Genomic DNA, 25,871 nt, shown 5'->3' on the forward strand with positions numbered 1-25,871 from the left:
ATCATTCATCCACTGTATGTTGCATGCTGCCAGCATCATCATAGAAGTTTATAATAGCAGGTTCTCGACTGAAATACTTTCTAGAATGTCTGCAGAGATTTGATTGGATGCAGTATGATGGGGAATTCAATAAATTTATCGGATTCAATTTCCCGGAAAATCTGTCCCATTAAAATTTTAAAGAAGTGCCAAATAATAGAGAGCTTCAAATTATACTTTTTAATACGTATAACTCTTTTAGCTTAAACGTTTCAACTGAGATTAATAGCTTTTTATTTAAATGTGAAAAATCAGTGTTATGACTTCCATTTATTTTTGTCTGGTCACATACCCTGATGCTAACTTAAAGGGACTATTTTAGACAGCCAAATCAAACAATTTAAACCAACAAAAAATATTTTATGTGTTTTCCACAGTTTATATATATATATATATATATTTCATGAGAATTCGAGTGGACTATTATTGAGGAAATGCAGAAAATACAAGTCTGCTAGTAGTGAAAGTGGAAAGGAAACAGGAAGAGAGAGAAGGGGAAAAAATCGAGGAGGGGCGGTGGTGGTGGATATCAGTTTCATGAGATGTAATAGTGATTACACTTTGCTGTTTCAACAGTTTGAAGAGGTTAGGAGTATTGCTTTTAGTCAGCAAGCACAATTAAGAAAATTAAAACGAGTTGAATTAAAATTTTGAAATGCTTTTTGATGAAGAAAGGTATATTACATTTATGTTTAGTAAAATGGTTTTATGTGTGTATGATAACAATAAAAAAAAATAATTATGTGTAATATTACAGGAATCAATAAATGTTTTACCGTGTAAATTGTTTTATCGATCATATGCAGGGAAGAAGATAATTCTTAATAAATACACTTTTGCATTATTGTAACTGCGTCCTTATTTTCCTTTTGCTATTTATTTGCCATTATTATAATAAAAATTATTCCATTTACAAATCAATAAACGTAATCTTGAAAATTATTCCATTTACAAATAAATAAACGTAGTCTTAAAAATTATTCCATTTACAAATCAATAAACGTAGTCTTAAATATTATTCCATTTACAAATAAATAAACATAGTCTTACTTCTTATGAACATACATATGTGAGTTATTATATATAATTTATTACATAGTGAAATATTGCAAAAATTAATGCGATGAATAAAGAAAAAAAACCACAAAATTTTTCAAATTGATTCCGCTCAACTCTATTTTTAAATAATTTTAATGAGAGAAAGGTTTAAAATATCAATAAGCCATTATTCCAGTTGACCATCAACAACGGAAGCTTGAACCGAACTTAATTATTTCGGAAGTCGTACATTGATTGTATCGGATGAAAGCAAGCAACTATGCGATAAAAAAAAAAGCCCGAGCGATTGTGTGGTGGAAAGAAAATAATGACAAGCGCGAGACCGGATTGAAATGACCTTCTAAAGCAGCGGCTACATGTGGTCATGACGTCAGTCAGTGTGTGCCCCAACACCCTTCCGACCGCTTTTCGAAACAGTCAGACACATAAACCTCGAATCGCATAAACAACCCACCGATAAACATTGGTGCAAATGAAAGAACGGCATCGAAACGTGGACGGAATTGGAAATACCAGTGTTGCTAAAATTCGAAACGAAATTCATGAATCCTCAAGTGTTGTACGAAAAGTTTTGGCCTGTTATGGAATGGCAGTGGTAATATCTGCAGACGATGGAATCACCGAATGATTCATTTAGCCCACTCACTAAACCTGATATTCCTTATATTGATGGAGAAATGGAAAATGAGGTAACTAGGATGTTTGGTTCTAAAGATTCTAAACTTTTTTTTTGTCTCAATTATCTCCATATTTGACGTATTTATTTTAGATAAACATGTTTAAGAATTATAGAAAGCAAAGAATTCTATTTAGTTCCAAATATTTAATTAAAATTATTTTAAATGAAAAGCATTTAAAAAGATTTATTAATGTTTATGAAAACAGTCGAATAAGAATCCCATAAGAATAATCTTGTATTTCATATTTATTTATTTTAATTTTCTGTTTTTTCAGATATTTTATCATGAAATAGCCTTATCAATATCTACCGCTTTTAATATTTATAACTATTAATTTTTGAGTAATTTTTATTTACTTTATGTTGAAAATGGTAAAAAAATCAACATATAAATCTTTAACCTTATATTTATTATTGAAAGTTTAATGAGGAAAAGAGGTTAACAATAAGGTTAAATTTGCACATAACTATTAACCAGATATTTCTTTTAACTTTCATAACAAACACGTATTCGATGTTATTCTGCAGTTACATGATAAAAATTGTAAAAACAGCAACAACAACAACAAAAAACAGGATTAGCTTCAAATATTATAGGATTCTTAAAATATGAATGCGCGTCATCTTAAAAATTACATATTTAGTTGTATTTGAATAGTTTAAATCTCTATAAAATGTATATTCTATGCAATATAAAAAAAAATATATATTATTCTATGGACAAATAACTATTCATTTTAACATTTGAAGTAATTTCTCTTCTATTTGTCGTAATTTTTAATATAAATTTATAATGCTTTATTTTTACTAATTGGAAAACTTTAATTTGTTTACGAGTAAAAAATGATTTTTTTTAAATCGTCATATTACTTTCAGTAAATGGAAACGAATTGATAAAGCAGTAACACGTTTACAACGCCAAGCCTTTGTGGCTCTATTATCGTTTATATATCGCATTCTTAGTTGTTTTTAATTTCATAGAACTCAATCTTTAACAGAAACTATATTATTCATAAGAATGTTAATATACGTAGATGGAATTTCAAGATTTCTTTTTGAAATAACAATAATAAATAATTATAAACGCACAATATGAAAGACTATTGATTTCTATTATGTGAAAATTTACTTTCTTTGTTTATATTAAACCAATTTTCATATTAATAAACTTAACTTCTTTCTTGTATTATTTTACTTTAACACGGATTGTAAAAACGCAATGGAGTCGTAATGTTAGAAAAATAACTGAAATCTCATTCTGTTTCATTTATTACTTCCAGACAAGTCTCGGTTATTTAAGTTCTTAAAAATATTCAAATAAACACTTTTTTAACTCTTTTATATATATATATATATATATATATATATATATATATATAATTGGATACTAACAACCATTTTCGACCACCATTTGTTCGTCTACCGTATTAATAATATAATAATTTAATCATATCAAACAAATTATCATATAATTTAATCATATCAAGTATATAATAATCATATATATAATAATTTAATCATATCAAGCAATATCTTACAACAGCAAATATTATGCAGTATACTCCCGAGTATCCGGTTCGTGACTATCCGGCTTCTGTACTATCCGGCCTAGTTTTCTTTTATCGTAATTAAACGAGGAAGGCAAGGCGTCTTTTAAGTTACCTACTAAAGACTTTTTCAAAAACTAAAAACTGTAAATGTTGACTTTTATCTTAGGGTTACCTTTTCATATCTGTATAATCATTTATCAGTGAAAAATAAAATCAGTTTGAGCCAATATTCTTAAGAATTAGTTTTACGATTTAATTTAATATTTTGTCCATGTTTCCTGCATTTAGGTTGGCCATTACAAAATTTATGTTAAAATGTGTACAGTTTATATCCTTTAACTTACTTTTTCTCAAACTAATTCTTGAAACGTGCAGTGCAGTATATAAACATATAGATATACTACCAGAACAGACTCTTCTATTTTAACTCAACACGTTACCGGCAACTGCTTTCTATGATTCACCGGGCCGCAGCTGCGTTCACATTGGGATAAATGGGGGGCTTAATACTCAATAAGGAGTAAGAAAATACGTATTATAAAGTGAATTTTGGATAGAAAACGTTGTCTTCTGGTATTGGTGGGCAAAGAAATGAATCCGTAGAACTTCGGCTTTTTTGCTGTCCGGCCAGTCCTTCAGCCACATTAGGCCGGGTACTCAATAGCGTACTGTATATTATATATATCGATACAATGGTTGATTCTAGGGGATTTTTTCAACAGGTGCGCCCCTAGAGTATGTATAGTGAAGCAGTGTTTTTGAGATTTCTCTCCAAAATGGAGAATAGGTGACTATTAATGACATATCTAGATGCCATGAGCTTTCATATAATTGACGAAATCGGTCTGATGGTTGGTGCCGAGATACTGGCTGTTTGATTTTTTTACAATTATTTTAAATTAATCACTCTGGCGATTAGCTGGCTTCTCGGAAACATTGGTTATATTTCATTTCAGATAAATTGTGTAGATATAATTTCATGTCCATAATTCTGCCCAATTGGCAAACATTAAAGCCGCGTTATTTTAATTGTCTTAGCTCAATTCTGTACTGTGCACATGAATTTTTCGAATGGAGAACAGTTCCATCATAGCGGTATTAAATATCACAGCTCTATTAAAAACGAAAATGTCCGGTTCATCTATCTACTAAATTTTGCGCCACTGTATCTTCCCATTTTTATCCAGATATTAAACAGAATCCTTCTTCTTTAGCTTTCAACAATGGAAGAAAATCGCACGATTAAATAGTTGAAGAATGAAAGAATGAAAACGGTTGAAAGAATGAAAACGGTTTGAATTTCAGAGCAACAATATAATCTTTTGTTGGAAAGAAGGCAATAAAATATATTTAAAAAAATTACAAAATTCAGGATAAAATCTGCATGACCATTTAATTGTTGTCATTAAAAAGACAATTTTTAAATGTTGAAATAGTTTAAAATACATTTTTTGCACAGTTATATTTTCGGCAATTATTGCAGGAAAACTTCAAAATCCAGCACAATTTTAAAGTAATTGAAATTTTAAAAAATCGCTCTAAGGTATATAATGCCAAATTTGGAAGTCAAACGTTCTGTCCTGTACAGGGCCAACATACACATACATATTTTTATTATTAGTAGGAGAGATATAAGAGATTGCAAAAGACAGAAAACAGCAGTGGAGTCACTAAAATAACAGTTTGAGATAAACTAGTAACTCCAAAACATTATAGAAAAATTCCAATTTTGTACTTTCACGGAATAGATTATTGCTTTACAAAGTCTGTTTAATAATGTATTACATTTGATAGAATTTTAAAAAATAAATTACAACCACTGCAGTAATTGTTGAGCCTGAATTTCATAAAAAGTGGTTGTTCCTCATTTGCATATTTGCATCTAGTTATCGCTTCTTGCAACACAATGACTTATTTACAACTGTGCGCAATTATGCAATCACTATTAATCATCATTTTATGAATTTCAGATTTACTGTTGCAAAGAGCTATTAAATCTATTCAATTTGTTTTTAAAAATTACTTCATCTTTAATCCATTGTAGAGTTGAACTAATTACAATGCAACAATTCATTTTCGAAAAATACAGCATTGGAATTTTATCAGCTTAATCTCAAAATATATTATTTTAGATATTTCTTTACTCTGTGTTTCTTTATTATGTAGCAACAACTAATTGCCAGTCTTAAAAAGAAATTCTTAAACTTTAGATTATTAACGGATTATTATTATCGGGTTTGTGGAAATCTGATACAAATTGTATTTATTAAAGCATTAAGAATTTGTATTAAAAAAAAGAATTTGGAATGTTTAAATCTTATTTCATTACAATTGGTTCTTATTTAAAAATTGTTTTGAGTTTCGAATTTTGTATAAGCATCGTTGCACTTGGATGGTGTAATTTAAAAAACAATTCTAAATGAACAAAAATTTAAAAATTTTAACTTTCAGATTAAAATTAAATTTTTATTGTTTAATTGTCCTGCCATTTTTCAAGCATTTTTAAAATAAAAATATTGTTATAACAAAATTAATTATAGCAAAGTAAATATGATGTTATGGAATTTTTTTATTTATGATTGTTTATATGTTCTAATTTTTACAAATTAAAAAAGAATCAATGCTTAAAAATTGCATCAAAATAATTTTTTGAAATAAAAATTTTATGACAAGGAAATGAATTATAGCAAAATAAATATAATATTATGAAGTTATTTATTTATTATTGTTGTTTAAATGCTTTTTTACGAATTAAAAAAGAACGCAATGTTAAACAATTGCATCAAAATAATTTGTCTTAAGGAATAGAAAAATAAATTCAAAATATTATAAAAGCATTCCACCGTTTTTTCTGTTAATGAATAAAGTATAAAACATTTCATTGTATTCAAAAGCGATTTGAAAAAAAAAAAAAAAAAAAAAAAAAAGTCATAATACCCAGCCATTGTATACAAAAAACAGTCTCTGAAAGCATATATCTCCGAATTACTAATGGCTCGACACGGGGTTGGGACACATCATCCGGCATTGCTATCAAAGGATCCATTTTCTTCTAGACTGCGTTTCTTTATCAGAGAGTTCGGTTGATGAAAGATTTAATATCAAAGCTGCAGCTTCGTCTGGGTAGTTCGTCCAGGACTATCCTTGCATCAGTGGTATTATGTTGTTCATTGGCGTAGTGTTTTGTATTCCTAATCCTATTTTACTAACGTCAAGTTCATGACGACTTAACGGATATAAGTTCTAACTCAATAAGAAATGCTAAAGAATATGCAGTGAGTGGATTCAGAAACGAAAAACTGGGGTGATTATTATGCAAACCTGCTAATAAACTGAAAGTTAAATGAATAAGTTGCCTTTTCTATCATGGATTATCGTTACGTAAGTATGATATGTGTCCATTTTTCTGAAGTTTAATAAGTATTTATGATAAATTGAATGATACATACCAATTTTTTTTTTTAAAAAAAGGGCAAGACTTACTTAAGCCTTTATGTGATTTTAATGGTTATATATTGTTTTTCTTTTTCGTTTTTTTTTTTTTTTTTGCAATCTTATGATTTTTATTTTTTAAAAAATGTGTGATACTATTTTTATATGAATCCTTTTGTAAAATACGGAATCTACTTAAGAAGAACAGATGCAGATGCATATATTATAAATCTGCTGTCACAAAAGAAATCATATGAAGAGAAAGTATAGAAAATATTCATCATTTTGTTTAAAAAATAAGAGAATAAAACTGTCCACTTCTGTGTACAATTATAGGTAGAAGTTCATAATTTAAGGCGACCAGTTTTACATTAATAGAGATACTTTTTTTAGAATACACTTCACTTTTGTGCGTATTTTATTTCATTCAAAGTTGTCTGGTGTTTTGAACTATTCTATTAATAAATAATTGCGATAAATTTATACGAATTGAAATTTTAAAAAATAGTGTGGATATAAAATTGGCATTTACATTTTTTTAAATAGGTGGGGAAAAAAAGATTCTAACATTAAAGCTCGAAACATTAGAGCATCATAATGCTTCAGGCATGATTCAGCTTTATTTTATTTTAAAAATTTACTCTTAATTACATAGCAGCGATAGTACGCAAGCACACATACAAACAGATGTATTTAACAACCAGGTATGACAAAGTACTTCAATGTAAAACAAGTTGAATATAAACTAATTATCCGCTTAATAAGTGAAAACTGGTGCAATACTTATAAATGAATATAAATCTAACCAAATAATAAGTAAATAAAAAGCAAAATAGTAAAATATACTCTAAAACATATTTTTAGCATCATATTAAACCTTAGATAAATTGAACAGAAATAAAATTGGCGTCAGTAAAAATAAATCTTTTGAATTTTAAAATGAGGTAAAAATGAAGTTCTGAAGTTATTGATGGAAAACGGAAATATTTCGAGTGATTTTTAACTGAAAAATGTAATAAATATTCTTAAACATCCTTTCATTGCGAACGCTTTCTACTCAGGAAATAACTGCGTGCCAAATTTGACAGCTGCAGATCTAAAGGTCTTCTGTGCAGTTAGTGTGCGTTTGAACTATTTTTATAATCGTACATGTCGCCATTTACAATAATCCATAAATATTATCAGGTTAAAACAAAACAGAGGATCAGTGTAATTGTATCAAATTAAAACAATTTTCTCATTATTTCGTCTCTATGTTCTGGTATTGAAAATTTTATAACCATTGGCAATTTTTTTTATTTCTATTTCTATAGAATTCTATTTAAAATTATAGTCTTCTGTATGTAAGAGTTATGTATAATTTCAAATAGAAATAGTTACATTTATTTTAAGTTATCTTTGAAAATTAGAAATAATTTCACTTATTTAACTATTTAAATGTAACATTTACTAGACTTAATTAAAATTATAATTAATATCGATTATTCAGTATTTAATTATTTTTTTCTTTAAAAACTTTACAGTTCACTAAATAAATAATACATTTTCTAAATTTTAATATTTAGCACATTTAGATAATGATTCACGAAAAAAAAAAATTTTTTTTTTTTAAAGTCTGTTTCCATATGCATCGCTTTTTTTGTGAAGACATTACGCATTAAATGCATTTTTTTTATTTTAACAAAAAATAAGATACACATAAAAACTCAAAGAAAACAAATCTACTTTACAACTAAGTATTAAATTATCAATACTTATAATAAACTCGATGTGTGTGTGTGTGTTGGCGCTCTACAGGACAGAACGTTTGACCTACAACTACCAAATTTGGCACATGTATACCTTGGAGGTCGGAAATGTGTCTTTCGGAGCGATTTTTTTAAAATTTTAAACTAGAATTTTAATTAATTAAACATTAACTGAAATTTTAACGTTTTTCCACTAAAACTTCCGAAAATATTATCGAACAAAAATTATTTTTACATTATATTGAAGTTTAGAAAATAATCTTTTCAATGATTTAACTTATAAATTAAATTTCTATTTTTAATGAATTTTTTAAAAATAACTTTCAAAACTTTTCAACAATATAATTCGCGCAAAATAAAAATAAAATTTAACCAGCAAGAGCAAGTTACGCGTGCATGGGAAAAAAATAGCTTTTATCAACATGTTGCCATCATATTGACAAAAGCTCAAATTAAAAAATAAATCAACTATTATTGTAAATTAAACAAATAAAAATGTAATTTTCAGCACGTGTTTGTATGAAATAAAATAAATATAAAATATGATATTTTTTTTAAAAGTAAATGCAAGGAAAAATTTTCTATGATCGTTTACAATTTATATAATTCAATAAATCAGTTTTATTTAAGGCATACATGGTTTAATATATATCCTTCCCATTCAAGGCCCAATGGCTAATTTATAAACCTTTATTGATAGAAAATATGCATAAAATGGTCTAAATGAAGTAAATAATTATTGAGCCTATAAACGGTCTAATAAATGGCAAATGTTTAGCGTTTATTAAGATCCTCTAATCTGAGAATCATATTTAACAAAATATTCTTGAGACACTAATGTTTTAAATAAAAAGAGTCGCACTCCAATCAACTAAATCAGTCGCTAAAACTGACTGATTTATGAAATTTTGAATATCACTCCTCAATAGAAACGGGTGATTTTAGACCACTTCATTCAAAGATGATACATACTCCAATCGGCGTCCAGGGTTTCTCAAAGGACTGATTGGCCTAAGATTATTCTAAACTATTCTATTCAAAATTTCATAAATCGATCAGATTTGTTAGCAGAAGATAGAAGCGTTCATTTATTAATTAAAAAAAATTGAAGTATCAAGAATATTTCACGGAAAATGATTCTTTAGGACCAAAGGACTGTATAATATGTAGACTTCATAATTTTTTTTTATGTATATTTATGGACCGAAACACAATACAATATTTTTACTCCATGTCGTTTAAATCCTTTTGAAAATGAAACTAAAAACTTAATTGTATGATGAATCCGAGAAATTTTTGTTGAATACTTCTTGAGATGTTTCATAAATTATGAAAATTACTCTGTAGTGCGCATAAGACTTAATTGCTGAATAATTGTTTTCAGTACTCATATTTTTTTTATTTTTTTTAAAAAGGCTTGGTTTTATTAAAAAATGTTTCTATATTAATTTCAGTTTCATTATTTCTACTTTAATTTAAAATTGAAATTCTACGAGAGCTGACAGAAAACTTAGAAACATACATAGTACATTATTGCTTAAGGCCTTTATAATAGTATGAGTGAATTATATGAATATCAAAATCTGAGAAATAAAAATATTTTGAAAAGGGAGCTATTAAAGAGAAGTTACATAAAATATTTAATTGAAACTTTTAACGAGCATTAAGATTGGCGAACCGACAGCTAGTATTAAATAAAATTTATGATGAATTAAAAAAAAATCGTTTGCTTAACAGTAGTGTTTAAAAAATTGTTATTGATTCAAAACTAAGAAATAAAATCGTTGCAGAGCAACATTTGTTATAGGTAAAAACTTTATAACGATGTTAACTTATTTTTCAAGGGAGCATACGTATTTTACTCCAAGGGAAGGAAAAAAAATCCATGTCTTGGTTGTATTTCTAAATAAGCGCAGTGAGAAAACAAACAAACAAAAATCTGTTTTTAACGCTTTTCTTGTTTATTTTTTATTTTCTAACCTTCAAAAAAAAAAAAAAATGCACCGGCGTGACAAATAACAGAGGACATTTTTTTTTTTTTAGAGTAATGTCATTTTCCGTTGCTATGGTTCACTTAATACGTGTAACTGTCATGGGCCTTAGAAAGACTATCCAATGGTGGAAATAGTTTCACGCTAGCAAATATCTGAATTACATTTTCTGTGCGTAACCAAATTAGACTGATGACCTTCGGGGTAACTTTGGGTACCAAAACCCTTTCCTTCTTTTACTGAACTTTTATGTTTTTTGTCATTATATTTTCTGTATTACTTTCAAATTCTATTTTTGTTTGATACTGGAATTCTAAATGTATTTTACGCACCAAAATTTATAAAAGAGATATTAGAACTTGAAAAAATTACAAAATTCCTCTGAAACAAAATAATATTTTCAGACACTTTAACACCGAATAGAAGAACTGAATTATTGTCTGTTTCAGAAATCCATGCTTTCCTCCTTAGGGTGATTTTACTCTACAAACGAATGGTAAACAGCGAGTTAAAAGATAACATCCCCGAGGTTCATTTTCGACATGTTTTCTTTTTAGTTCAGTTCATTTATAATAACATCCCATTTTAAAGCACCACTAGATGGCTTTTGGGACGGACTTCGTAATTTTGAACCGCGATCAGATGACAAGGACGACACCTGTCATTTTCCTATCCAAATTTCCACGCCACACCAGTAGGAGGACTGTTTTCTTTCCAGCTATACTTTTCCGATGTCGATTTTCAATTTCCCTTTTATTCGTGCTAATATGTTTTAATTTAAGTAAGGTTTCACCTTATATGTTTTGACTTCAGACGTAAAATAATTATTTTCAATAAGTGATTATAGATAGAGACATATACGGCACATCGTTGTGACGTTCAACATTTTACTTTATTCATTTGATTAATCACAGCAGAAAGGACGTTCGTCTAAGAAAACTTAGCGGCGCTTTAGGAAATCTTTATTTTGTGTATTGCAGTATAAAAATGAGTGAATCCATAGTTGCAGGGAAGAGTGCATTTCTTTTCAAATTCAACGAAGAGCTGCCTCGCCACAAACTATTTACAGCTGGCACAAGAAATTTGTAGAAGATAGTTGTATATGCACTGGTTCTTGTCACATGCCAAATGAATTAATGAATGTATCCGAACTTCCTAGGAAATGTAGCACCTCTGTAGTAGTACATAAAAGACAATGTACATGCACCACCTATGCCTATTATACTTCAAGATCTGCGAGATCGAATTTTTAATAAATACTGTGCGTTTGATAGTTAGGGATCAGTTACTTCAAGTGCCGCAAGAAATGGACTTCCGATTTGATGTTTGTAGCATAATAAATGAGGAGTTACAACAAATACATAAAATAGAATTTTCCTCTAATCAGCTAAGTATCGTACGGTGTCTCTATTTATTGTCGCTTATTAGAAATAAATATTTTAAATTTGCTGTTTCTTTTTTGAATAATCCTGTATTACTTGGAAAAAAATATACATATAACTTCCACTATCTTTCATTTCACTCGTTGTGATGACATGAAAATCAACTAACATACTGTTCGTCAGCGGATTCCGAGACCACCACATTTCAACGACTCCATTTCAGTAAGGGGTGAGACGCGGAACGATGAGTGCATTTCTGGTATTCCCTTTGGCCTTGGATTTTCCTTATTAGATACTAGTAAATGTAAACATCTCGTCCTTTCATCTTTCTTTCCCCCCCTATTTTGAAGAATTAAGCCCCTCCTAATGCATGCTCAAAAACGCGGAGGGTTTTACTATCCGTTGCTGAAAAATATGCGCAAATGCACTAATTTCCATATCTGAAAACAAACAATGCGGAAATATGACGACTGAAAAAAAAAACTATCGGAACAACAAAAAAGTTGTAATTTTTTATAGGCAATCACAAGATTCCACATAACATGGCTGGGAATCTATTTCTTTCAATACAATAAAAATATGAATCTTCTTTAACATATCAGTTGCCGCTCGGACACGTTCATATGACTTTTAGCAAATCTTTAAATATCAGGTCAGAGGACAATTTCATCAATCAATAGAAATTCCTTGGAAAACGTATTTCAATAGAAAAAAACCATGTTAATTGCTCAAAATATTTAAAAATGCATCAAATTCTGAAGAAGATTATATTATGTATGTATATATATAATATTCAAATCCATTGAAGTTTCCGCGCACAGGTTCGAATCCTGTTGACTTTTAAATCCAAACATATTTTAGCAGATGCGTGACTGAGAATAAGAAATTTTTGAATTTTCAACATCGATTTATTTCATCCCGGGATGAATAATTTTCATACAAAGAAAAAGCGATGCGTCAGTCTATATAGCGATAGAAGAGCAAGAGAGACCGAAATTTTTCCCTTCGGTGGTTTTACTATGAGATCTCGATAGGGATTTCATAGACAAGTGTAGTCTTAGAAAAGAGAATCGTAGGTATCTTTAAAAGAATGTTGCAAGCATTAGGGATAAAAATCCCTTCCCTCAGAGAGGGAGAAAATGCTGAAGTGATCAGTTTTCTAACGCGCGTGCTAAAAATAAGTTAATAAAAATTGGGAATTGGATCAGGAAATAAGAGAACATTTTAGAATGAGTTGATATGGGTTAAATTACGATAAAAGTTGGAAATTATTTAGGATTCAATTTAGTTTTTAATATTATATATATATATATATATATAACCCAGACGCCTTCAATGACAAGCATTTTATTCTTCGTATTAACAGTATTAATATAGTAATGCCAATCAACTTTTGGTGTGATAAGATATTATTATCTTATCACACCATATGAAAGCACTATTTAAAATCATACTTGTACAATAAACATGAAGCTCATTGATTAGAAACTATGCATGAAAAATGGCAAAATGAACTGGCGGAATCGTTTTAAATATCAAGGGTCGAAAATGGAGGGAAGGAGAAGAATTTTTTACACATTAAAATCGAATGAAATTGCAGTTAAAATCGAACGGGTGAAGCTAGAACCTTTCCGGAAACTCACATTTATGACGAGCGCATAACACTTATGACAAATGCAATAACAAAATGAATTTTTCTTTCTAACATATATTATCGTTCCTCAGATACCATCTATTTCATTTCGAGGGAAACCTCGTTCGCAAAGATTTTCAAATGCAATCATTTTTTTTTTTTTTTATGTAGGTGATTCTCACAGAACAATTACTTACTTTTCTTAAAATCAATAAATATAATTGGCATAATTTTATTTACAAATTTTCCATGTTTTTTTCGAAAATGGTTGGAGAATATACGCATAGTTTAGGAACCTCACTTCACTTAAATCTGTTTGTGCACCTGAATCGTGATTACATTTATATATTTATGATTAGTGTCCGATTCATTATTTATCATTGGCAAAAAAGATATTCTTCTTTAAAAGATCTAAAATTTGCAAATTTTGTTTTAAATTCAATTCTTAAGGCATAAATCTGATTACATTATTTCAAGAGATGCCAAATATTTAATCTGTCATTTGCGAACGCCATGCATTATTTCATTTTAAATCTAAGCTTAAGCTTAAGCTGTAGAATGTTGTAATAAAATTTCTTTAGTGGCTTATAATAACTGGACGCAACGTTCAATTGATTGTTTCTTATGTTGTGAATTCTCTATTGATGGATTGGTTGTTTTCCCACTATTACAAACATGCTCGATGGAAAATAACTTTTACAAATTTTGGACGCTTCTCTAATACTGACTTCCGGAGTAAAAATATTTCATAGAAAAGTGAATAAGTATGTCATCAGATTGGCGACACTAGATGGTTTATTGTTGAATCTGCAGAATACGAATAATGCAATGCTACTGTTTTTAATTAGCGAACATGTTGTGGAGGTTTCTAAAGATATTTCCACATGAGTTTGAATGTATTTAATGGAAAAAAGACTACAGCTCAATAATTCACAATTGTAATGAATGATGCCTGAAGTATAAATATCTTTGTTATCAATATTAAATGCAGTTCATTAACCAATTGAAATAGTCTTCTTTTGTCTTTTCCATTTATCGAAACAATACATCACTTTTCTTTCTCCTCTGCACATAAATTGAGAGTAGGGTAGGGTAAGAAAGGATATATATATATCTGAAGACTATGATAGTTTGCAAACATGAATCCCTCATTCTCTTTTGCATTTTGCTTATAGTGATGCAGCATGGCATATCTTGAGACTCATAATATATAATGAAAAAAACTGTGTAAGCATTTTAGATGTATTCTAGTCCCGGAATTTGACTTATATTTGAATTTGATATGTAGCTTTAATTCCGTTATTCTAGCTCAGCGCGCTTTTGAGTTAATCATGCCACAGGCAGAAAGACATATTTCCAAAAATGTAATTTACAGACTCAAAGAGGATCGAAAAACATATTTTTCAATTATATTTCACACACGTGGGAATTCTTCGATATTTGGAAACTGCATTTTTGAACAATTCTTTTTTGTCCTTGAAGACTGGACGCTTTATCTTTGGATTCTTTTTCATATGACAATGCAAATCTGCGAATCCAAATATTAACACAATGCTTTTATGTACGAAAATGATGTTGTTTTGGATGAAATGTCGTTCTATAAATATAATCTGATATGGGCAACAAATAAAGGTCAGTAACATTTTTAAGTTTCTTCGGAATGCTTATCAATCACATGACTGGGAAAAATAGAAGATATTTATCAATTTCTAATTTATTTAATTTCACACTTTATATTAATAATATTTCAAAATCTAAACTGACATCTTTTACAAACCCTTTCAAAATTAACTAGTTACACTACATTTGTTTTTTGAAAAGTATTATTGACAATTGAATTTATAATATATTTAATCAAATATTTTACTGCATTCTATTTATATTTTTTTTAAAAATTGCTTCAATAGAAATCTGTCAATAAAATCAATCAAATATAAATAAAAATTTCTGTTTTCATACAAATTTAATTTGCCATATAGAAACATTAATATTACCAATAAAACGGATATCCCCACGATGCCTCGATACCTAAATGGGTACTTTTGTAAAATATGTTTTAAATTAAAAGATATGATTAACTAACTTTCAGACTCGAAGTTTCCATGTGGGAAAAGATTATTAAGTTGTTTTCTGAGAGATGGTACTATTACAAGGTCGAGCTTTTCTCTGAGCATGTGAAATTCCATAATCAGATGAAATGTCGTATTCCAGAATATAATGGCAGATCTCTTGAAAGATGCATAAAATATAACATCTACTTATATGGCCCAAATAGAATCTATTATACTCTAAAATAATACGTATATTTTTGAACTGCAAATATATGGCAATTTTAATAGCATGTAGTCCTAAAGTACTCAAACGGATATCATTTAATTAATCCCATGAAAGATTTTGAAAAGCACTTTTTTCTTTTAATGATGATACTTATTTTTAAAAAAAAATTGCTAAAGTTATCAAGAAATATCTAAGGTTTCACTGGGGTCTAAAAACGATAATCGAAGTAAAAGAAACATAATATTTAGAACCTAGTTTATTTCGGATGGCTTCCATTTGTACGTTACATTACAGTGAATTTTTAAAATCAATGGTTAATTACCATTAACCATTTTGTTAATGGCAATTAACCATTAACTAACATCATTATGCAAGTATGCATCAACTAAAATTCGCATAGGCAAACGATAGCACACAATTTGTACCAAATAATTTTATTCTTTTTTCGTGTGTCTTCTGTCATGTAATGTCGGCAAGAGAGTCTTCACCCTCACCCCAATATCCTTGAACAAAACAATGCATGTTTATATAAAATGTTCCCGTCCTTCATGGACGAATCGAATGATGTGAATTAAATAAAGTAATCATAGAGTGACTAAATGAGGATGTATTTGACACTTGTGACCTGGTGGAGTCACATTCCTCATCCAATGTCCATTTTCAAAGAAACAACTCAAATTAATCCATCAAACCAGATTGTTTAATTACTATAGCTCCAAGATAAAAGGAACTGTAATTGCAATTACAATGCTTTCTTTATTTATTATAAGAAATATATAAAACAGGAGAATAAAAACAAACAAACAAAAAATAGGTTATATGAAATATTTTTTAATGGAATGATTTCACATTATTTTTTATTGGATTTTCAAATTTAATAATTCTTAATAGAGGATAATCAAATAGTTTTCAGTCTTCAACTAAGAATTAAACTGAATAGAACTAAAGAAATGAAAAAATATTTCATATTACAGAGTGAAATAATAAGTACACTATTCTTAAGAGTTTACGTTTTGCACATAATGTAACCCCATGTGCTTGTTGGCAGTGTATATAAAATAACCAAAAAAAAGTTTATGGATCATTTTTAAACGACTTCTATGGTTTATTTCATAATGAAATCACACAGTTTTGATGGCTGGAAAAAATATAAAAAATAATTACAAATTATAATAACCATTATCTAAATATAATGAAATCACTAGATATCTCTAATTAATGTTTTATTGCCTAGATTATTGATTCCATTTAAAATAATATCTACTGCTGTTATACTTTTTTGCAGCGCCACTTGAAAAATAAAATTTCATATTGTTCCAATGTTGGAAGAAAGTTCTTTTAAATGAACAACATAATGTTCTGTTGATTATATATGCATTATATATAATTGTATCCACCAATACTTATGCTTTAGAATGTAAAATAATTATGATTAATATAGCTTTATATAACATTAGCATTATTGATATTATAGTTTCTAGAGATCTGATTCAATCAATTTTTTTATGATCCTTTATTTCCAATCCTGATATTACAGAAATTTTTCATTCAACATTCCCATTGTAAAATCTAATATATCCTCTTATGTAGGATGTCATTTCAAATGATTTAATCCATTAAATCAAATTAAAAGGATATAAAATATAATTAATAATGAGAAAAATTATAAAATGTTTGTATTTTAAATGCTTTTTCGAATAAAAAAGAAGAAAAAAATGTTTCAGTTTTCTTAAGCTTATAGGACATTGGATAAACGGCACTATTCACAAACATTCAAAAAAAAAAAAAAAAAAATCACAAGGACAGTTTTTGAAAATTTTTTCCGAATTTCAGTTTACAATTGCTAAGAATGTTTTAACGACAACTCTCAGTTAGTCAATCAGGGACGTCAATCATTGCGATTTACTAGGCGTATAGGGATAAAGGAAGAAATGTTTATATAAAAAACGCTAATGGAAGCTTATATAAAAATAGATTAGCAAAAAAGTAACCATTCGAATGGTTAAATATTTAGAATATTAACTACTTTCCAAGCAAGCAACGGATAATTACTTGGACGGATAAAGAGCAATAATTTGAACTAAATAAATAAGTCAAAAATTATATGAAAGCTGGAATCCCTAGTATATCTGATATGAGTGGGAATTTTCCCCTCAACGGTTGAATTATATTAATCTGAACCCTTACACGAATATGATATAAATTACATGAATTAGATAGTAACCAGGTAACCATGGTAATAGTCTCTGTCCATGGTTACTAACAGTGGAAATTAAGTAAGTATAATTATATTTAATGCTTTTATAAAATAAAATTACAATTATATTTTCTATTAGAACAATCTACATTTACTAATGACTTTTCTTTAATTAAATATGCGTTACATTTGTTACTTAATTATTAGATAAAAGTGGTATTTGGATCATGATAATAATGTTTAAAATATGCAATCTATTCAACTAAGAAAAATTAAACATAACAAAAAAGTTAAAGTTAGCATGAAATTGAGTGGAGAATATAATAAATGAAATAGAGTAAATTGAGTGGAAAATATCCCGTCTGGTTAAAATTCATAAAAATAATTGTAATTATTATGAAATCAATATAAAAAACAGGTTTATTATTTATTTTATTATATAGAAGTTCTGAGGTTGATAAATAACATGAGTATTAAATAAAAATTACGAACAATTTTCTGCTGAACTTAGAAAGAAAAAAAATTTTATACGAATGGTTTTGCGAAGATTGCAATTCCTTTCATGTCTGTGTTAAAATTTCTTCTGAAGATAAAAATAGACTTTAAGAAACTCTTCTGAGAATTCCAAGATAACGATATATCGAGTTACAGTTGTTAATCATGGTTTGTGAAACGAAGGGAAATTACTCGCTGAAAGTAAATTCTTTTAAGAACAATTAAAGAAAGATTGGTTTAATTTCTGAATTGTTTAGCATTTACAAGCATTGATTTTACAACAATCTGTCCTCACACTATAAATTCTGAAAATACATAAATAACTTTGACAGATTTATATACTCAAATTCATCTTCTAGCCTTTTCCATAATTAAAGAACAAACGATTAGTTTAAGAAAAGAAAGAAATATTCTTCAGAAAATATTTTATAATATTTCACAATGAGTTGAAGGTTTAAAATTCCACTGAAATCACACTATCAATTCGATAAAAAAAAAAAAAAAAAAAAAGATATAATAATATGAAGAGAATTCTTTTCTAGTCAAGGTCATATTTCATGGAAATACATTCATCGTTAATAAAATGAATTCTACAATAGCGAGTAATATTTTCTCATGATAAAATGAGAAGTCTATCCTCATAAAGACTAAGTTCATCCATTGTAAAAGATTTTCGAGGTCGAAAGCCACATTTTAGCAGATATTTTATTTTAGATTTTTTTAATAGTTTATTCATTTTTCTTAGTATTTTTATTTTGAATTCTAACTTAATTCGAACTGATATTTTGTTTTCCATTATTTTTTTAAGTAGTTCGTTAATAGTGCTTAGTATCTTTCTTTTGAATTCTAACTTATTTTGTAATGTTACATCGTTTATTAAAATCATGTCACTCCTTAGTTCAACATAATGGTTATGTAAATATTTTGTTTTGTATGTTGATGTTTTATAGTTTACTATTTCTCATAAGCTGGTGTATTACTATCTAATAATTAAATATTAATACAATTAATCATTTAATCAATACAGTTTTTTTTTTTTTTTTGACTTTCTCATGTACGAAGTATACAAAGTAAAGCATTATAAACGTCAAAAAAAAAAAAAAATAAATAATATTTTGAGCAATTTTTGCGTTTTAGATTTCCCTGAATTCAAAATGCATATTTTAAAAATAATATGTGTCTGTCTATCTGTAAAAAGATAACTCAAGAACGCTTATAGACAGAATAATGAAATTTGGTATACAGACTTTAAACAACATTGCCGATTTCTATCAAATTTTGAGCGAAATACATCTAATGAAGTCTGTCTGCTTCACTGTCCGAGTATAAGCGAAGACGATAAATATAAAACGTAAAAAAGTTAAATAACTAAAAATTCGTACATAGGTTTTAGCACCTGAAATGAAGATTTTTATCATAGGGCAATAATGTACAACATTGCTGAAAATGACAGGGGAAATATTTTTAAATGATTGCCAAAATTCAGGAAAAATTCGCACGACTATTAAATTGGTATAATTAAAAAGACAGTTTTTTAAATTTCAATATGGACATGTATTTTTGTGCAATAATATTTTCTGAGTTATCACAGCTAAACACAAAAAATTTAGTGTAATTTTTATTTAATTATAATTCTAATCAAAATTTCAAAAAAAAAAAAAAAAATCTTCAAGCTGCGTATTCCCATCCTCCAAAATATATACGTGCCAACTCTAAGTCAAAAAGTCTACCTGTACAGCGCCAACACAAACACGCACACCATCTTTCATTTTTATTAATAGTAAAAAAATATATATAGAATATCTGGAAGGGAACTTTTCCCTTTAACAGAATTGCCTTTTTTAATAATCAGTGATCAACTCTTGATTATCAATGATGTGGCTTAGATGAGAAGGTACAGATATTGCAGGGGGTCAAAGTACTAGTGAGCTTATTTATTTTCATAAATAAATAAAAGTGCGAGAAAAATAATTTTGTGTCCTGTCTACCACTCACGCTCGTCACTAATAATAATAGAATTAATGGCTAAAATTAAACAATTATTACAATTTGTATTAAGAATAAATCATTAACTAAATAAATAATATAAACGTCCTTATTGTTTTTCCTTACAGAATATCAATCAAAGCGACAATGGCGCAAACACCAATACTAATGGAGCCAGAGGTGCCACTGGTACATCGAGTCATACAAGCCCTGGAGTTCTCTCTTTGTTCGGAAGATATTCTTTCCCCTTTTTACTGGCCAGTTCCGTTGTGAAGCTGTCCATCTACCTCAATAAACTGTACCAAGACAGTGCGGCCGTGGGGAAATATTTCAGCGACAGAGACATCAACTACTGCATTGTGTCTGCATTTTGTCTGTTTTTGCCAGCCGTCCTCTACATCATTTACATAGTCGGGGCATACATAAAAGATCAGGAGGAAGCCGAATCGAAGGAAGTTGGCACCAAAGTTGTTCACGGGCTGCTTTTAGTGCCATGGCAAATAAAGGGGTAAGTTGAAGAGTTAGTTGCTTTATTTATTTTTAAGAAATAGAGTGAAATAATTAGTACTCGTCAAAATTAATTGAAATACCTTCATTTCACAGACGATTACTACATTCTTTGACAATTTCTGTCTCATAGCAATACAGTTGCATATTAGCACAAACGATTGGTACAATTCGGTTTTAACGGCGATCAAAAAGCGCCAAATTATAAAGATATACTCAAGTGCATTATTATTTATTATGAACATTTTTGAAGGTGCGAATAACAATCTATATAGTTTGACGATGGAAATCGCCAAATTGGAGAAAAAATTTTCTTGGCGCTTTTTGTTGCCGTTACAACCGACAAATACCCAACAATTTTTAGATCAAAAACATGTATTTATATTCAGCTATATTCTGTGATATTTATCAATATAATTTCATAACACTTCAGCAAGTATATCAATAGTCTTTATAAGTTTAAGTAGATATAATTCATATTTTAGAATAAATTAAATTTACATTAATTGGTTAAATTAACCTTCCGCTGAATCAACGGATCTTGTAAATTTTGGCCATAATAAAATTATGGAGGTAAAATTAAATAAATGATTCAAAATATTGTTTTAATATTAAAAATTAGTGTTTTTACTTAGGGATATTAAAATAATAATTCTGATGCAAGTGATATCTATTGTGTCTTATGATTCGATGATAATCTAAAATGGTGTTCAAAAGAATAGCTATTACTTTTCAAACGAATAAGTATGCTTATTAAAAAAAAAGAATCAATAAATTAAAATATTATTTTTCTGTTAAGATTTAATTTAGTATAGTATACTCCCAAGTATCCGGCCTAATGTGGCGGAAGGGTAGGGTGGATGATAAAAAAGCCGGATAGGCCGGAGTTCTATTTCTTTGTCCGCCAATACCAGAATACAAATTTTTTAATACCAAAACTCTCTTTTATAATACGTATTTTTTCACTTCTCATTGAGTGCTAAGCCCTCCTATTATCTCATGCTGCGAAGAATGTTAACACGGCCCAGTGAATCATAGAAGCAGTTGCCTGTAACATATTAAGTTAAAATAGAAGGCTCTGTATTGGTAGTTTGTATATGTTTATACTTCCTGCATTGCACGTTTCAAGAATTTATTAGAGAAAAAGTAAGTTAAAGGATATAAACTGCTCACATTTTTAACATAAATTCTGTAATGCCTAACTTAAATGCAGGAAACGTAAAGCATTAACACATTAACATCGTAGGCCTATTTCTTAAGAAAATGGACTCAAATTGATTTTACTTTTCACTGATAAATAATTACCCAGACATGAAAAGGTAATCCAAAGCTTTAACCCTTCATGCTTACCTTTCAGCATGGTTTTTCTTCTATTTCCATTGCTTGTGCAACATATTATTTTTTTGCTCGATTTTTTTTCCAGACCCCCTCACTGTACTTCTCCCAACTCTTTACCCCGAAACTATATTTTTTACAGTTACACTAGAGTCTAGTCGCCATACAGCGCGTAGTTTCTCCTATTAGTCATTACAACTTTTTTTTTCGTTTATGTTGCCAATTCAACACCTTGGCATTCCCATTTAATTACGATAAAAGAAAATTAAGCCGGATAGTCGCGAACCGGATACTCGGCAGTGTACTGTATTTCGATATATTAAAAATTGAGGTCATTATAAATGGAACGCGACTTCCAAAAAATGAGAATTTGAGGTATTCTATTCGCCGCCACACACAAATAAATAAATAACGGTTAACTTTTTATAATTAAAAAAAATCCACAAACGCATTCTTTTGTAAATTCTATACTCATTTATTATTTTTTTTTTCCAGTCGCGTGGAAGTGTTACAATTTTCTGCTCAGCGTGTTTGTCAAAAGAGACCTTTGACCCCGGATGAACTGGAAGAGAAATCCTTATTGGAAAGACAAGCTCAAGCGCTGGAGTTTTTCGAGGAATTCTATGCGGGTCTCATACAAATACTACTGCAGCTGTATATTATCATCACCTCACTAGATGGCAACACAGAATATAAAGCGTGTAAGTATCTCTGAATTCCACAATGTCGTGAGCACATTTATTTCATTTCAAGCACGCCGATTTGAGGAGATTGTCATGGAGTTCGTGAACATAAGTGAATAGAGTAATGGCATGGCAGTGAGATTTCTTAGTGCCTTAGAAAAATAAGGGATTTACTTAGTAGGTATAACTTATAACTAATAAATTGCAACCTAATTTTTCATGGATATCGATACATCAGAATAAAATTTAGCAAATGTCTTTTTTTGCAAGATTAAAGGCCTGAAACAAAGCATACATTTTTTTATGCTTCATATTAGAATAATGCAACTCTATGATGCAAACAAGCAATGAAAAAATGCGATATATAAGGATGCCCAAATTAGTTAGATTTGATTGGATAAATGTTTTGTTTTGAAGTTACACAGGAATTTTGGAACAGACCTTCTTAATCAGAACTATGTCAGACGACGAGAACGATATCCGAGTTGGCACTTCCTGTCCGAGTCACACTAGCTAGAAGACTGCAAATAATGCTGAAATCTAATGCATTACACCTTTAAGTTTAGAGCAGAGTTTAAAGCTTAAATAAATACGAATGAATTTAAAAATCCTTTAATATTTTCTGTAGCCATCTATACAAGGTGGTCAGTATTTAATCTAATATCATAAGTGTATTGGCGCTGAGATGCCAACTTTGGTGGCTATTTCCGACAATGTGGTCATTTAAAAGTAATTCTAATATTGATTATTTGAATGCATAATAATGATGAACGGCTCGCTTTTAAATAAATTTTTCTAGATTAATCAACGAAATAAAAACGAATTAAAATTTTGAAGCCTTTTTATCAGTTATCTGATAAAATCTGATTCTTTTTAAGCCAGAATTTATCAGATAATTTTGAGTTGATATTATGGGTTTTAACATTCTTTATATAGGGATATCATAAACCATAAATTTGATTTTTAGATTTGATATCAAAGATTTATTTTCAAAAATTTGATTTATTTGAAAGAATTAAGATATTACTGTAAATATTATTAATAAATCGAATAGATAATAATTAATCTTATTCTAACTAATTCCCCAATATCATATATGTTGTTGAGCTTTTCACAGTCACAGAAGAGAAAAGAATAATTTTAAGATAGAAAATTCATATACTTATTGATAATAATTCAATAACAATAATTATATAATTCAACAGTTAAAATATTTAATGAAATTTATTTAATCAATTTGGAAGAGTTGATAAATAGTTTATTTTTATTTTATTGGCAGTAACTGGGGAGATCATCGCATCGGGACTCACCCTTATGTCCATGATGACTGCAGTTAAACGCAGGGATGACGGAATTCTGACTGGTTTTCTCTCCATAACTGGATGGATGTCCATCATGATTTCCCGATCTGTCTCCATTGCCCTAGCCACCACCGTCATCCAGAGCTGGATGGTCATCGTCTGTCTCCTCCATGCCGTTTTTATATCCTTCTGGATTACTTTCATCGCTGTAAGGACCTACTATGAAGAATCTCCTACAATCAGATTTACTAAAAAAAGGAAACTCGCCTTATTTTTCGTCATCTTTGCCGTTTTTGGGCTGCCGTCCCTCACATACTGGCCCATAATGTTCGAGTTAAAGAAAAATAAGAGACCTCTGATATTCCTGTTCATACTATTGGTGGAGAACATTCTTTTCATTGGTCTTTGGGGGGTTTACAAAGAGCAGACAGCATTTGCCAAACATGACCATGTTCTGGTATTTCTGGCTGGTGGACTGTTTATTATAGGAGCTTTATTCATTCTATTTTATATATGTTGCAAACCTAAATACACTGACCAAGTAGTTTACCATGATATGAAAGTTTGCAATGCTGACTCATTTGGCATGTATTTTGACTTCTGCGATGTAGCTTTCAAACTGACCAGGAAACAAGAAATCGAAACAAGGCTGAAAGAAGTTAGAGAACACAGGATAATACCTCGGTGATATGAAATAAACTGGTTTGGTCATTTTGAAGAAAATACTGATATGGGAAATTACCTTTTTGCAATTTAGGGAACTGTAGTCCATCCATTGCAAGAACCATTATTAATACAAAGATTTTGTATATGCAGTTGTTTTCATAAACAGGCATTGTGCCAATTCGTTCAGAAGATATATGGCAAAAGTGTCACTGCCATTTTATTGATAATGTTTTCAATAAGTATGAAGGAACTTTTGAAAAACAGTTACAGAAAGTTAACTAAACTTCTACAGAGAAAAAGATTATTTTATAATCTAAGACAATTCTCAAACAAAGAATTATTTTACAATAACACTATTAAAATTGAAAATATAAATGTTTAATCTTTTTTGTATAAAAAGAATAAATATTATATGTTGTAGATCCATTTCTTTCCAAAAATTAGAATTAACATTACAGAATTCCTTCATAAATACCTATGAACTTTGGTAAAATCAATCAAAACAAAGAGTCAATACTATAATTTTAATCAAAACTTCTAAAGAATAACAAGTAAGAATATAATTTTAAATTCACTTAATATTAGTAAAACAGTTTTAAAATTTAAAACAGAACAATGTTTCCTTAGATTAAAAGTCAATGCCATTTTTAAAATCTTATATATTATATGAAAAATATTACACATTTTTCAATGGATTAAAAGGGATGATTCTGTTGAAGCTACAAACAATTTAACATTAAAATTTAAGTAATGGTGTGAAATAATATATATGATTTGTTTTTAAGTGGGAAAGCAAATAATTTATGGCAAACACCAATCATTATTTTTGGTTATTATACAACTTTTGGCTCATGAAATTTTGTTTTTATGTTAAGCAAAAGCATATTACAACTGTGTTAAGAAAGAAGTTT

General features: G+C 28.8%; 1 protein-coding gene across 2 annotated transcripts; it reads left to right on the forward strand.

Annotated features, from left to right (window-relative positions):
• Window positions 1–1,462: 1,462 nt before the first annotated feature.
• On the forward strand, window positions 1,463–25,380 carry LOC129973102 (uncharacterized). Of its 2 annotated transcripts, none has more exons than XM_056087484.1 (4): window positions 1,463–1,787; window positions 20,597–20,976; window positions 22,806–23,011; window positions 24,273–25,380. In XM_056087484.1, exons 1-4 carry the CDS (start codon window positions 1,710–1,712, stop codon window positions 24,980–24,982), a joined length of 1,374 nt encoding a protein of 457 aa, XP_055943459.1. In that variant the 5' UTR covers window positions 1,463–1,709; the 3' UTR covers window positions 24,983–25,380. The 2 variants fall into 2 exon arrangements, with proteins under 2 accessions (XP_055943459.1, XP_055943460.1); XM_056087485.1 differs by lacking the exon at window positions 1,463–1,787 and adding an exon at window positions 6,454–6,708.
• The last annotated feature ends 491 nt before the right edge of the window (window positions 25,381–25,871 follow it).

This window comes from Argiope bruennichi, chromosome 6 (genome assembly GCF_947563725.1).
Source record: "Argiope bruennichi chromosome 6, qqArgBrue1.1, whole genome shotgun sequence".
NCBI lineage: Eukaryota > Metazoa > Arthropoda > Arachnida > Araneae > Araneidae > Argiope > Argiope bruennichi.

Bases quoted from the DNA above. Each gene is read 5' to 3' on its own strand.
- LOC129973102 (XM_056087484.1), top strand. From the start codon at position 1,710: ATGGAATCACCGAATGATTCATTTAGCCCACTCACTAAACCTGATATT. The intron at 20,977-22,805 runs GTAAGTTGAAGA...TTTTTTTTCCAG, and splicing joins GTGCCATGGCAAATAAAGGG to TCGCGTGGAAGTGTTACAAT. The intron at 23,012-24,272 runs GTAAGTATCTCT...TTTTATTGGCAG, and splicing joins CAACACAGAATATAAAGCGT to TAACTGGGGAGATCATCGCA.